The 15586-nt window shown below is 44.9% G+C and overlaps 1 protein-coding gene across 3 annotated transcripts; it reads left to right on the top strand.

Annotated features, from left to right (window-relative positions):
• The first annotated feature begins 5270 nt into the window (after window positions 1–5270).
• Window positions 5271–14782, top strand: LOC128846712 (uncharacterized). 3 transcript variants are annotated; one of them, XM_054045955.1, is made up of 4 exons: window positions 5271–5354; window positions 5998–6105; window positions 6733–9581; window positions 14513–14782. In XM_054045955.1, exons 1-4 carry the CDS (start codon window positions 5351–5353, stop codon window positions 14615–14617), a joined length of 3066 nt encoding a protein of 1021 aa, XP_053901930.1. In that variant the 5' UTR covers window positions 5271–5350; the 3' UTR covers window positions 14618–14782. The 3 variants fall into 3 exon arrangements, with proteins under 3 accessions (XP_053901930.1, XP_053901931.1, XP_053901932.1); XM_054045956.1 differs by lacking the exon at window positions 5271–5354 and adding an exon at window positions 5365–5443; XM_054045957.1 differs by lacking the exon at window positions 5271–5354 and adding an exon at window positions 5823–5907.
• Window positions 14783–15586: the final 804 nt, after the last annotated feature.

The following is a 15586-nucleotide window of genomic DNA, read 5'->3' as shown; positions in this document are numbered from 1 at the left end:
AGTCTAGCCAAGAAGACTCTGGTGTACCAGTTATTGGTGAGCTACAGCTCTGACTATCGCATGTCATGGATCTTCTGTTTCAAAGTCTAGTGCTACACCCCAATCCAGCAGCCTCCATTTTGTCATTCTGGTTGCTGTGAAGCACAGATTAACAAGGGGGTATTGTACTATGATGAAGTGACAGACGCCATTACATTTTTCAGGAAAAAATCCTCATATAGTATATGTCAAGATAGGGAGAAAGTTTGAACACAGATGGTATGAGAAAAGCAAGAGTTAAAGGCTCGAATCCCTGCCATCCAGGAAGTCCTGCAGAAAAGAAGGGGGCATAAAAACTGTGTCTTCTTACTCAGCAGATCTGCTTTGTGTATATAAGATCTAGAGCTGCTGGTGACAAATCAAGCTGCTTTTTCTATTAAGAGCCAATCACAGTTGTAAGGCATGTGGCAGTTCTCCAAAAAAGGCAATTTTTTTGGAGTTTAATGTACCTGCCCTACACACACCGACATCATCTATCATTTGAAAGCTTATTTTATGTATGTTTAGATAAGGTATGATGTGAAACTGTCAAGTGGTGCTGTAAGTGAAACAATAGTACCCAGAAAGAGAAAGTTTCAATTTTTGCACAGTTCCAGAAATACAGCAACATAATTCTGAATACAGTTTTTACTGTTTAAGTTAATTTCAACACCTTACCATAGTGTTTATTGGTTAAAGGTACCATAGAACAATATATTAAAAGCTCTGTATTGGTTTTTCATGGGCAAGTATTTTTTTCCAGGAATGCTTAAGCTGTTTAACATGTGGTAAGAATGGCAAATATCAAATTTTCCAATATACTAATATTAAATGTTTTCACATTACTTTGACAATTAAGAATATGCATCTCCCATGTCATTCTAATAGTTTTCTATATTTTCAATTGAAATTTGCTGACCAGATCAATCTCAGACTGAAGGTTGTGCACCAGCAGCATAGATTGGATGCCCATAGTTTGTGCTGAACAGTGGGTAGATATAAATGTATGTGAATTCCTAATGTAATCCTTCTCCATTTGTAAGCTTTTGTACATACAATGTAGCATCTAGTCTGCCTGGTTGAGGGTTTTAATTTGAAATGCATGTAGTATAGAATCCTAGAATATCAGGGTTGGAAGGGACCTCAGGAGGTCATCTAGTCCAACCCCTTGCTCAAAGCAGGACCAATCCCCAACTAAATCATTCCAGCCAGGGCTTTGTCAAGCCTGACCTTAAAAACCTCTAAGGAAGGAGATTCCACCACCTCCCTAGGTAAGCCATTCCAGTGCTTCACCACCCTCCTATGAAAAAGTTTTTCCTAATATCCAACCTAAACCTCCCCCACTGCAACTTGAGACCATTACTCCTTGTTCTGTCATCACGTACCACTGAGAACAGTCTAGATCAGGGGTCGGCAACCTTTCAGAAGTGGTGTGCCGAGTCTTCATTTATTCACTCTAACTTAAGGTTTCACGTGCCAGTAATACATTTTAACTTTTTTAGAAGGTCTCTTTCTCTAAGTCTATAATATATAACTAAACTATTGTTGTATGTAAAGTAAATAAGGTTTTTAAAATATTTAAGAAGCTTCTTTTAAAATTAAATTAGAATGCAGAGCCCCCCTGACCGGTGGCCAGGACCCGGGCAGTGTGAGTGCCGCTGAAAATCAGCTTGCATGCCGCCTTCGGCACACGTGCCATAGGTTGCCTACTACTGGTCTAGATCCATCCTCTTTGGAGCCCCCTTTCAGATAGTTGAAAGCAGCTATCAAATCCCTCCCCATTCTTCTCTTCTGCAGACTAAAGAATCCCAATTCCCTCAGCCTCTCCTCATAAGTCATGTGCTCCAGCCCTCTAATTATTTTTGTTGCCCTCCGCTGGACTCTTTCCAATTTTTCCACATCCTTCTTGTAGTGTGGGGCCCAAAACTGGACACAGTACTCCAGATGAGGCCTCCCCAATGTCGAATACTAGCCTTTGAAATGTTCTGGAAACTAGCTTTTAATTTAGTGACACTTATGCACACTTACTGTTTGAGATGATCATACAAAGCTTTATATTGGTCTACACTGGTACAGAAAGTGCTCACTAAACAAAAATGGCAATTTTGATACTAACAGATCTAATTTATATCTAGATTAGCACAAGCCTGTTTACTTGTACAAAGTGAGAAAGGGTGATAGTGGTGATGGTAATGCTAACAAGATACATTGGGAATTTTAACTCTATAGGGAAGTTACAATATATGAAGACATGGAGTACACAAACCCCTTAAAGCTTACATCAAAGAGAAAAAGATTCTCCACAAACTTTGTTGTTTGTCAAGGAAATCAAAACAATATAAAACTGCCAAAAGCCACCAATGCTGGACAGAATTCTGTGATGCTGGCAGCAAAAGCCAGGAGATATTAATTGTATTGGCAGCTATTGGATGCCTCTTCTAGTTTAGATGATGTGTCACCAATACTCTATGACAGGGCCTGCTTTCAGAAATACACAAGAAAGTTGACTTTGACACATGTAGTGAACCCAGGAAAGAAAACCGACAATCTGATCAGACAGCATCATATTCACCTGCTTCCAGAGTATGCACATCCTCCAGTGATTGGTCCTGTTGCATTGTTTGCTTGATAAAAAACACAACACATTAATAAAATAGAAACACTGGAGAGAGCAACCAATCTCAAGGAGGCAGCACTTCAAAGAGGAGATGATGATATGTTGTGCAGAATACCCGTGGAAGACTTAATTGCTAAGGATGCAATTTATTACTCAACGTGCCTTTCTTCCTACTTGAGTAAAACGAATCTTAACACAAAACCATCTAGTTACACTTCAACAATACAGTCATCTTATGACACTGCATTTCAATCAATTGATTGAAGAAATGTATATAAGATCATTAACCAGCAAGAAGGCTCTTCTCCTATCCAAGCTGCTACAAAGATATAAAGCCCTACTTCCCTCAGATGTAGAAACTGCAAGCAATCCCAACAGCAAGATTAGAAAAACATTCTGGTTCTGCAATTTCATTCCATGCACAGCACGAACTAGGCAAATCTACCTTTGTTCTATAAAGTGCAATAACATTAGCTGATGCTATCCAAGCTACTAGTAATCTGAAGCAGGAACTTAAGTCATCTAAATGTTTGGTCAATGTTCTTCTGGTGAGCGAGTGGTTTTGTATAATGCCACTTCAATCCTTCAGTCTGAAATAGCCAAAATGAAAGTCTCAGAATATTATCCAAAGCCAGGTGATTGTAGTTTAGAGAAGTCATCTACTTTTGTGCCCCAGTTGGTGCAAGAGTTTCTTTGTCCATCCATGGATGGATAAAAATGCACATAATTCAGCCAGCAATGAGTATCATCTTTCAGAAGACAGTCAAATAAGATGCCCTCAATTGCAGAGCACATAGGGTTTAACAGTTCCAAAATAAACACACCACTGCACATAAGCCTGGCTGCACAGCTACACCATGAATCTGGGGCTTGTAGTTTAATTGACAGGCTACATCTTCACTGATTTTATCAATTATGATGAACTGAGGCAATTCATCACTAGTGCTGCAAAAACTGAAGTAGAAAGACTCCAAGGAGATGTGTTCATTCCAAATGGAATTGTACCACTACATGCGGATGGAAATCTCATCCATGAAGAAGATAATATAATCATCATAGAGACCCTTGATTGAAATAATATCTTTCACTCAAGAGACAGAGAGGTATTTCAAGAACAGTCTCCAGATAGTCCAGCATCACAAGAAATATCACTGAAGTGTGGGGAAAAAATGTCACTCTACCCAGGCAGATTCTCTTTTGCAGTGTTTGAAAAAACAAAAAACGTCCAGCACCAATTCACCATGAAAAATACTTGAGAAAATCAACTGTAGTCAGAACAATCTTTCCTGCACAGAACTGTGTATATACCAAGAGAATAAAGAATGTGGCAACCCATGATGATGATGACTAGAAATGTCACCAGTGCTAAGATTTTATTTTTACCCTTTAGATTGTTGTTGTGATGCTTTGAGGTCAAAAGAAATCCAAATTTATGTTTTGAAATAATACACAGTCATTAAACTAACAGAAACTAATGCAAATATTTCAAAGTGGTCATTTTAATGTGTTGATAGTGTCATTATTTATCCCTGTTTTTTATGGTAAGGGTACCACTTGACAGCTCCACATCATACCTCATCTTCAAGTATACACAATAAGCTCTAGAATGATGTATGATGAGTGTGTATGTAGAGAGAGTCCATTAAGCTGACCAAATCAGTGGTGTCTGCTGCTCCTTTACATCAGATGAGAAAGCTGGAGTCTATTTTGCCTCAGACATCAACAGAATTAAGTTCTGTTTGCAGCATTTTAATGGTTGGTGACATGTGGACCAGAAGTGTTCCAGGTGGAACTTGTGTCATTGGCATGTGGAGTAGATAAGTTTTTAATTTGTAGATTCAGCTCTTTGGAAATGGAATCAGCGAGACAAACGTGGAGCGCCAAGATGACTATTGTGAAGTCACTAGCCATATTCTGCATCAAATTCAGGTCTGGTGTACATGCTCACAATGAAGTCCAGTAGCAGTCAGCGAAGTTAATGGGAGATATGCCCATTTACTCCAGGGCCAAAAACCAGAAAAAGGCCCTCTTACTCCACAATAAGTGTGTCCACACAAGGAGTTATTCCAGAATAGCTGGAGTGCTTTAAATTCACACCCTACCTCACTTTGGCTAGAATAATTTCCCAGGTAGACAACCCCTTCACCTTGCCAGGCCCTAAGTGCCAGTGGGGGCAGGAAGGCACTCCGCAGGGCTTCGCACTCCCCTCCTTCACCTTCCCAGGGCAATTAAACTGCAGACACCCCCATAGAGGAGGAGGGAAACTCAATCTGATGCTATCAACTCTCTCTTCTGAGCTGCTCATTTGGCCCTTTGGTTTGGCCCTGTCTGAGAGGCGGGGCGGTCACTGTGCCACTTAGCCCGTGGGGAGGGGGGGTGCCACTTGGCAGGGAGGTCCCTTGGGCAAGGCCCAGACTTGGGAGGCTGGTACCCGTGGAGGGGTCCCGCTGGCTGCAGACCCCCGCTGGGGGATGAGCACCCAAGGGAGAGGCGAGGTCCCAGGCGGAGGGGCTGGAACCGGGGGGTGCGGACCGTGCGGTACTGGGGCGGGGAGCGGCACGGGACCGCTTCCTGATACGGAGAGTCCCCGGGCGCTGCAGGGGGAGCCCGTGGGCCCTCCGGGGGAGCTCGGTGCCGGCCAGTACCGGGGACGGGGGGCTGACGTCGGAACTCCATCACAGTGCCGTGTGACGTCACCCCGACGCGCTGTGAGGCATGCGTACGTCAGGCAAATCCCCTCGGGGACCCGGAAGCGGCGGGCGCGTGGGCAGCAGAGGCCATGAGCCACGGGAGGGGCGGAGCCTGCGGGTGAGCGGGGCGGAGCCCGACCCCAGGGGGCAGGGAGTGCCTGGGGACAGCTCTCCCCATGGAGCTGGTAGGGTTCGGGGAGCACAGGAGGCAGCTCTCCCCATGGAGCTGGCAGGGTTTGGGGTGCTCAGGGGGAAGCTCTCCCCATGGAGCTGGTAGGGTTCGGGGGGCACAGGAGGCAGCTCTCCCCATGGAGCTGGCAGGGTTTGGGGTGCTCAGGGGGAAGCTCTCCCAATGGGCTGGTGAGGTTTGGGGTGCTCAGGGGAAAGCTCTCCAATGGGCTGGTGAGGTTTGGGGTGCACAGGGGGAAGCTCTCCCAATGGGCTGGTGAGGTTTGGGGTGCTCAGGGGGCAGCTCTCCCCATGGAGCTGGAGGAGCCCTGGGTGATGTCGCCTCTCCCACATGAGATGGACAGGGTACAGCAGGAGTGAGAGTGGGCAGCTCCTCTCCCACAGGGAGGGCAGGTACATAGCATTTTTTCTATCTGTGGCATCAACCTCCCTGTTTCGAGGAGTTATTTTTTCAAAGCCTCTTCTTATATATTTATATTTTAGGTGCTATGTCCAGCAAGAACTCAGCATGGTGTGACGTTGCAAATGAATCTGATTTTTATTCTTGTTCCTGGGAAGCAAGCTTTTCACATAGCCATTGTAGCTGCAAAGGTAAAATGAAAGTCAGGCTACAAAACCTTGTCTAAACTTTCAGCAGTGTTTTGGTTTGAAGACTAAGTAGTGAATTATTAAAGAAATTAATATGAATCTGTTTCTCTCTGGTGAATTTGTTGCTGATACTTTATAGCACGGATTCTCAAATTTGATTGCATCACGATCTCCTTCTGACAACAAAAATTACAGTGTGACCCCTGGAGGGGAGACCGAAGCCTGAGCCATGCCGCCCCAGGAGTAGGGGCCAAAAACCGTGCCCCACTGCCCCGGTGAGGGACGAGCGGGGCGGCAAAGCTGAAGCCCCAGGGCTTCAACCCTAGGCAGGGGTAACCTGAGCCCCACCACCCAGGGCTGAAGTCCTTGGGCTTTGGCCCCGAGCACTGGGGCTCGGGCTTCAGTCCCGGACCCACCAAGTCTAAGCCAGCTCTGGTGACCCCATTAAAACGGGTCACGACCCACTTTGGGGTCACGACCCACAGTTTGAGAACCGTTGCTTTATAGTAATGTATCTTGCCATTAGTTAATATTGTGAGTGATAATGATTCCTTGTGATATATTTTGTAAGTGTTCTATTGTAAAGAATCATTTTTAGTTGAAAATAACTTCTAAGTGTTTCCTCTCTAGATTTAACTGGCTCGGACAGTGAAAGTGATCGTCATTCTTACATTGATACAAATGATCAGTACCATTCCCTGGGAGAAGAGAGGGAAAGAAGCCAAACCACCAATGACTTGACAGAAGCTTTTCTGGTCTCAGGAAACAATCAAACCAACAAAAAAAATAACGGCAGGGACTATCTTTTACTACAAGGGAAAAAATCACAATATTCTAGGAGTAGCCAAAAAGAAAAGGCACCAAAATCCATACCACCTTCTACATTTAACAGAAGTCAAACAATTGATCACCCATCTGCAAGTTGTTCAGCACGAGTGCTTCAGTCAAGGTCTGCATTATCATCTCGAAAGGATTTACTTTCCCAAAGTGACCGCCCCCAGCTCTTCATTACTGAGCAACCAATACAGGAGCCAGCCGTTTTCACAATTAAGAAAGCCTACATAGTTAATAAGCTACATCAAAAGCACCCGCCAGCTGATTCTCCTCCAACTTCGAAGTGCAATAAAGCTGTGCAGGCTTCTTTCACTTGTAGAGGGGAAGACCCTGGTGAATGTATTGTTTGTGAATGTTCAAAACGGTCACTATTAAAGGAACAGAGAAACAGAAAACTGGACAAGAAGAAAGCTGCTGTGTTTCATAACACTGAAAGTATTGCCAATCAAGATTTATCTTCTGGTGAACTGGTGAATGGACATTTACATTGTCCTTTGGAAGCAGTGACTGATATACCTGTCAAACCACAGACCTCCAAGCATTGGTGTTTGCCCATTAGTTCATCAACTCTTGTTATATCTCTAGCATTGGAAGCAGGTTATTCAGTTCCATCTGTTTCATTAGCAGGAGCTGAAACAAAATATAGTAGTTCTTCAAAGGTTAGGAAAGTCAGAGGCGATGCAAGTAGACCTGCCTTAGCTTTCAAACTTAGAGAGCCTGAGCTTAACCAATATTTTAACAAGTTGCGTATTTCTATAGTTCCAAATCCTGTGCACTTAGATACTGACACTCGAAAGCAAGCTATTCCGTTTACTGGGCAGGTAGGACTCCAACAAGTCCCAGGTCCTGAAGCCAATCAGCCTCTGGAAACGCAGACCGATTCATCTGATTCTGACATTCCCGGAGCTCAGATAGAACAAGCATCTTCTATATTTAAACCCCCGTCTGCCAAGCAGTTCTTTGTGTCCTCTGAAGATACACAGGATACAGTTTGGCCTTCAACCTCTTATAGTGTTAAAAAAATTCCCTACAGAAAAGGGATATCCATTAAAGAGCCCTTTGAAGAGCAGAAACATCAATTAAAAGTCTGCAGGTCCATAAGACATCCTATCGTGTCTACCAAACCCAAAGAAGCTCAAAGAGATCAAAGATTTATAAACAAACCCTACATCTCTTCCAACCTTGACAACACAAAGACTTTGGATATTGAACCTTTTAAGCAAAAATCTGGTCACTACAAAACTGTGAAAGAAACAGAAATAGGTAAATTGAATTACGTGCCTTTATCAGAAACTGTTAAGTGTCATTGTGGTCCTTTATCTAACTTGAGTGTCAACCTGTATCCAAAGCGGAGATATTCTGGCATTGAGAAATCCCTAAGCATTAACAGAAAACCATCCAAAAGAGGTGGTGTAACACGTAGAATTTCTGCACAGTCTCTGCTAAGTGATAGAGACAGTACTGAGGAGACCCAATACATCTCTCCTTCCAAAAGAAAAAAGGATTTGAAGATGCAGAGCATTCTGAACTTTTGTTTTGGGTGGCCGGGGGCACAAAAGAAACATGAGAGGTCACCATGTAAAGGAGAGATCTCTTCCACTGCATATGATCCAGAAACAAAAGAGGAAGGTCTTTTGAGCCCACCTTTACCAGCTGAGAGGAGAAGTCTGACTGCCCCATTTCTCCAAGATGAAAGAGAGAGTCAGAGTCTTGCAGATGGGACATTTCATCCTGAAGACAATTTGAACACCTTGGATTCTCCTTATACTGGGAATATCAGTAATTTAGTACAGCCACCAGAGCAGAGGAGTATGTTTCAGGCCACTAATAATGTACCGTTGGAGAAACTGGACTCTGAGTCTGCCCCAGTTCCTTCTGGAGACTCCATCCTGAAGAAGCTCATGTTTTGCAGATGTGGACAGATGCCACAACATGGACTCTTCCCTACTGGAGATATTTTCCAGTCAGTTACTAAGAAAACCATAAGCCGTCCTGCTACTGGTATGGGACCCTGCAAACCTGAGCCAGCAAGGGAGTGCTGCCATAGAGAAATACCAGATAACATGAATGAAACATACTGGTACAGTAACCAATCTGTATTTCCAACTCATTCATCTTTGGAAAACATACGCAAGCAAGAAGCCACAAGGGGGCAGTTCACTAACACACAGTCTTACTTTGAGAACAGTGTTCCAGCAAAGACGGTGACAAATGAACTCCTAAAAGAAGGGAAGCGAATGGAAATGGGTGAAAGCGGGAATATCAGAAGCAATATGGAAGTTGATGCCATGCATCAAATTTGTGCACATGGCATGTATGCTGCAACACCTTCTGAGCATGGTGGGAGAGAGAAAACACTACCAGAGTATTCCATATATCACCCCAACTATTGCCCATCCTGCCAGCCTGCTGCTACCCAAAAACTAGGCACATCAAATGACTATTATAACTGCTTCAAGTCAAAGCAGAAAGAACCCAAGAGTTCCTTGAGCATAGAGAGAGGGTTTACAGTTGATCCTTGCCTGGGGAATAGGAGCCAATGCAAATGTTCTCAAGAAATCCCCCTTCCCTACCTGGAACAAAGTATCCCGTATGAGGAAAATAGAGCTACACTTCCAAAGAGAAATGACCCAGACCTAATTCAGGTTTGTACCAACTCAAAATAGTTATGCAAACATTCAGTTGGATAACATTAAAGATCTTGTTCAGTGCCCGCAAAAGTCAGAACATTCCCCCAGTACATGCATCCTGCAGAATGTCTGAAGAACTATAGAAGTTAGAGATGGAAAAACCTTATTCTGCTCCAGCCCCAGCAGGGCAGGGTTGTTCTTATAATGCATTTTCAAGTGCATTGTCCAAGCTAATTTTAAAGGTCTCAATCTATGAGGCTTCCATCAAAACTGCATTCACCAGTATAAAAGGTCTCATTTCTCTTGATAGTCAGATTCAGTTTATCTTTGCAGTCTGTCTCTTTGGTGTTTACATCCTTCAGATACTTGTCATGTTCCTTCCTTCGTTGCTATTTAGCCTACACTCTTTGTAAGTCAGTCCTTGAGACCCAGCTCCTTTTCCTTGGTGTTCTTCAAATTCCCTGCATTGTGTCTGGGTCTGAGGTGAACTGAATGCAGTGGGAAGTGTCTGTCATCTCCCGTCTGCTGGAGCAGGTGGCTGCATCAGGTAGCACAGCTCAAAGAGTGGGCAGCTCTGGCGAGGCGGGGAAGGGGGTACAATGATTCAGCATTCTCCCCCCCCCCATGTGCCCTGCACCCCCGACAGCCCCCCAGCAGCCTCCATTGCCATGGTGTCTATAGAGTTCCTATTGGAGACTAAAGCTGTGTGTGAACTCTGCCTTCCTGTGGGGTGAATGCCCCCTAGCATATAGTGAGCTCCCTGGGGCAGGGAGGTGCAGTTTACACTTCTGTGTGCCAGCAGGAGTGAATCCTGATTAATGCAGCCATAGCTTGCATTTCCTAGCTTTGAGCAGGGAATGTCTCTCACTGTGGGTCTGGACGGTGTCCATCCCTATGGCATCTTGGTTGGAGTGTCTGAGCTCCACCATAACATAAATAATAATAAGTAAGTACTCTTAAACTCTCTCCCATTGGGTGCATGCATTTCTAATACATTCTTTAATTACATGATTACATGCAGGTTCTCAAGTAATACAAGATGACACTTCTTTTTACAACCTTAGACATAACGTTTATCTATCCATTTCATTAAAATGTTCCTTTGCTCTGTCACATGGTATTTCAGTAAAAGATGCAAAGCTGGAAATGATTCAATTTCAGTTCAGTCAGTAATTTTCAAAATGACATAGTGTTAAATGCAGTGTTGTAGCCGTATTGATCCCAGTATATGAGAGAGACAAGGTTGGTCCAATAAAAGATATTCCCTTATGTACCTTGTCTCTCTCATAATGTTAAACATTTGCAGTGAACAACATTTGCTGCAGTGTGAAAATAATGTTAGAATGGCATCAATACAATTTTGTAACAATCTGTATTGAGAATGGAACATAACTAAAAAGTTGCCTCAAAAATAACTTCTGCTAAAAAGAAATATTGGGAAGTGAAAACCAAATAACAAGCGGTAGGCATACTTTTGTAGAAAGCAGTTTCTGAGCTAATGCAGCGTTAACCTCGTGATTGTGTGTAAAGAAAAAATTGCTTCTTCCTCTTTTATTTGTTCCGATGTATACTTACACTGCCCAAAAGAGCCTGCGTGCCAAACTCTGAACACCCTGGGCAAATCCTTAGAAATACCTCGAATAAAAGAACTAGACTCCAGAAATCGCCGGCAGATAATGTCAGCCCGGCAGCAACAGAAATAGAGCAAAGATTTCATCATCACTAGGGCTCCCCTCTGAGCATTTATTTCCCAACCTCACCCTCCTCCATACACTGTGATAGGTGCTAAATGGAACCAACTCGTTACAGTACTTAGGATGCACTTCGCATAGGGCATTTCTGAGACGAAAATGTGAGACTCACTGAACCCATCGCAACATCTGACTGAAATGAATGTAACGTTAGAACACTTGAACACAACTGTGGTTAACAACCTGCAATGTGTGTGTGTCCAATAGTGGGGGGAAATTTGAGAACGGGATTGTAAATAAAGATGGGTTTGTAAAGCAAGTGCTCAGGGGGCAGAGCTACTGTGCATTTCTTGTGTCCCCTTAATGTAGTTCTTTGAATGGAACTTATAAAACTTACTTGGGACCTCAGATCCCATGGAAACAGTACAAACATAAATTATTATTGCATTAAATACAGTAAACTATCAACCTGATATTAATTTTTTCTGTAGCATCTATCACAGGAGTTAACTCCTGGAATTTCCTGATCTGAGTGCTTGATTTTGCAATCTTAACCTTGAATTAACAATACATATTTTTGCATTGAATATATGCATAATATATGCAATGTGTGTACAGAGATACCATCAATTAAAGTATATTCCATTTTAAAAAATGATGGTAAAAGAAGTGTGAGGCTGTAAAATGCAGCACTCTAGAATCAGGGAAAGTTAGTCTTGCATGCACACCCTTAACTCTGCCCCCTCATGCTTATGCTTCATAGCACAGACCCAGATTATCTGCTGGGCCAAGTTCTGATGTGGAGGGAAGGTGCAGTCAGCTATGGCACTCAGATTCTCAGGGCAGTTCTGGGGCTGCTCTGATCTTACCAGCTGGCAGTAGTTCCCAAGAGACTGTATGCTAGCTGGGATAGCCGGAGCACAGCAAGCTCTAGCCATTCCCTGACATGACCCTTAGGCTATGGTCAAATGACTTTCAGTAGAACTTTGGTGCTTTTGATAATGTTATACTACATTGCCTGTCTCATCCACTGTACATGCTGCCCACTATGTCCACTAAGGGCTCAGATGTTATTTCAGTTACAGTGTTGCAATTTTGCACGTAGGCCATATTTGCATCATGGGAATTGCAAATTGCAAAAATTGGCTTGAAAACTAATTCGGGTAAACCCAAAACTCTTCTGGTCACTGATCTGGAACATGCTGGGCTGTGGCCTCTAGCATCTTAGTGGGCAACCACCCAGTTGATATTGCCAGTGATTTCACCTACCTCAGCTCTGTTGTCGATAATGAAGGGCATCGAGAAAGAACCTGAAGTCCGCATTGCACAAGCGAAGTCAGTAATGGGGGAGTCTTGTCAAAAATGTCTTTCTCAAACCGAACACCTAGCTTGGTAGAGAGATGAAACTGAGGATATATAATGCTCAGTGGTCAGTGTTCTGCGCTAGGGGACTGAAACCTATTGCTGTCAAGATTGAAAAGAAGTTAGACACCATTGAGATGAAACATCTCAGCATGATCAAAACCATCAAATGATACAAATTCAAGTCAAACAAAGAGCTCTGCTTCCTAACTAAACAGGTCCCGTTCCCTGAAATGGGCACCCAGTGCTCGCTAAGGTGGTATGGTCATCTGCTCCAATGCCTACCAACTTCCCTGGGAGATTCATCTTTGACTTTGAGCCAGTGAAAAGACCCCCTAAGAGATTTACAACACAACGTCTGGACAGCATCAAGACTCCTATCCCCTTACATTCTACCTGTAACGCGCCAGATTTGGCTCTGGACAGAGCACCATGGAGGCTCATAACGCGTTCGGTGGCTTCTGCGCTGTCTAACCAAGAACTAGCCAATTACAAACAGAATTTGGGCCTAGTTCTCCATTGCCCTGTGCCTGTGGAGTCACCTACGCCAGCACAAAGTGGATGTACAATACTTTCATTCTGATCTAGGAGTATTTTACACCCACTTTGCACTGGAGTTAGTAGCTACACATGGCACAAGGCAGGACAACAGAGAATCTGCCCTCCCCGCTTCACCACACCTCCACCCAGACTCACTACGTATCCCTGCGTCATCCTCTGCACAACATCCAACTTGTGCACTGAATGAAGCCAGGGTCCTGTGGACAACTGGCCGGGGTCATATAATTAAAGATTTTTTTCATAACATATACGCACAAGGGGAAGAGTTAAGGTGGGACTACGGCAACGGTGTAGATTTATATTTTCAGAGACAATCTGATCCAAAATGCTACATTGGTACTTTTGAGATACTCCTCTCCAGCACATTCCCGCATCTCACCTAGTGTTGTCTGACTCTGTGGCTTTTATACTGATTCTGAGGCCAGGTCTACACTACAGACCTATATCAGTATAACTGTGTCGCTCAGGGATGTGAAATCCACGCCCCCGATCGACATAGTTATACTGACCTAATCCCCCATGTAAACAGCGCTATGTCAACAGCAGAGCTTCTGCCATCAATGTAGTTACCACTTCTCGGGGAGGTGGATTGACTGCGCTGACGGGAGAAACTCTCCAATTGGCATAATAGCGTCTTTTCTGAAAGTGTGACAGGCGCAGCTGCACTGGTGCTGTGGTGCTGTACGCTGGGCTGGCTCCAGGCACCAGTGAAGGAAGCAGGTGCTTGGGGCGGCCAATAGAAAGAGGTGGCACGTCCAGGTCTTTGGCGGCGGGTCCCTCAGTCCCTCTCTTCTTCTTTGAGCTGCTGCCGAAGTGCTGCCGAAGAGGAAGAGAGGGAGTGAAGGTCCCGCCGCCAAAGAATGAAGCAGCACAATTGAGCTGCCACTGAAGTGCTGCTGATCGGCTGTTTTTGGTTTTTTTTTCTTCGCTGCTTGGGGTGGCAAAAAAGCTGGAGCTGGCCCTGGCTGTACGTGAAGGCAAGCCCTGAGTAAAAGGCAGCAGTTTTACCCACCAGCTGCAACGAGGTTTCACCCAACCTCAACAACAGTGTCTTCTTCCATTTAGCAGCGTTTTGGAGCTGGACACTTATCTGCTGAAAGATGTTCCCTCCTGGCCCTTTCCCTGCCCTCTCTGTTTACTAGTGATACCCATACTCAGCAAACAAGCAAAAGGACTGTTTGAAATGTAAAGCTTAAAGTGTAATTCACTGACAAACCAGACCCGTGTATGAACAGCACAGCGATCCTCTGCCTTCCCCTAACAGGGGAGCCCCTTACCGAGAGTAGCGAGGCAGTTTTTCTATTCCCACTAACTCTTGTTTCTTTTCTTTAGGATTTTTCACAAAACCATTGTGGCTGGAAAAGACCAGCGGAACGAGCAGGCTGCCTGGGAAGGCAAAGCTCAGTGTGGCCTGCCGGTGGGAGGGGCGCTGAGTGAAAACAAGAAGCAAGAGCTCAAAATGGTGGAAGTGATCATTTATGCCTAAGAACCTGGGCCTGTTAAATAGAGACTCTCCAATAAAGCGCTCAGCAAAGCTGATTATTCCGAGGTGAAGCAGTGAAGTGTGATGGACCGAACGTGAGAGGACGAAGCCCATCGATACTGATACATAAAAAACAATGGTTCCCAGCCTCCAAATCAGATGTGTATTATTAGCCTTTGTAAAATCCTATCCCATTACAGGTCCCCTCGTTCTCCCTTCCCTTTGCTACGCTCACTCATCGGGGTGTGGGGCGCTACAGCTGTATACAGAGCAAAAGGGCTGGGAACTGCAGGGTTCTGATCTGGGCTCAGGTTCCCTGTGTGCCTCAGGAATGACGCTAGGGGGCAGGTGGTGTCTAGCCCCTGTGTGGGTGTGCAGAGGGGGAAAGGCCCACCCCAGCTCCCTTTTTACTCACTGCACAAGGGCCAGGCACAATAGCACTCTCCTTCCTGTAAAGCGGGGAGGGGACAAGGCCACGGTGCATTGGGCAGCCGGGCACCTCAGGTACCTTTCTGTGCCTCAATTTCCTTACCCATAAAATGGAGCTAGACCCCCACTGGCCTGGGAAACAAGATGCTCCCAGCCCAGGAGAAGCTGAGCGTGCAGCTTCTGCAGTGCTCGTACTGCTGCCTGAGGAGTGAGGAGCTCCTGCCTCCCGGGCTGAGGACACCAGGCTGCGCCATCTGGGGAGCAAAGGGCTCTCAGCCCACCCATGGCTCAGCTGCTGCAGCACTCCCAGGTCCTGCTGGCCAGGAAGTGGCACCCCACTTTCCACATCTACATAGTCAAATGAGCACCCATTCAGATGTAGTCCCACTCCCTGGGTAACGGCTGGTTGCCCATCTCTGACAGCAGGACGGAGGGGAAGCCCCTCAGTCAGCCCCTCACTCCCCCTAGGCCTAGGGGCCCAGGGCAATGCAGTG

This window comes from Malaclemys terrapin, chromosome 12 (genome assembly GCF_027887155.1).
Source record: "Malaclemys terrapin pileata isolate rMalTer1 chromosome 12, rMalTer1.hap1, whole genome shotgun sequence".
In the NCBI taxonomy this organism is placed as follows: Eukaryota; Metazoa; Chordata; order Testudines; family Emydidae; genus Malaclemys; species Malaclemys terrapin.
The sequence above is the reverse complement of the archived record's forward strand: the minus strand, read 5'-3'. Positions and strand labels throughout refer to the sequence as shown.

What these genes read in the sequence shown, in the direction of transcription:
- LOC128846712 (XM_054045955.1), top strand. An exon ending in TAGCCATTGTAGCTGCAAAG is followed by an intron (nt 6,106 to 6,732) that starts GTAAAATGAAAG and finishes TTTCCTCTCTAG; the next exon opens with ATTTAACTGGCTCGGACAGT. An exon ending in ATGACCCAGACCTAATTCAG is followed by an intron (nt 9,582 to 14,512) that starts GTTTGTACCAAC and finishes TCTTTTCTTTAG; the next exon opens with GATTTTTCACAAAACCATTG.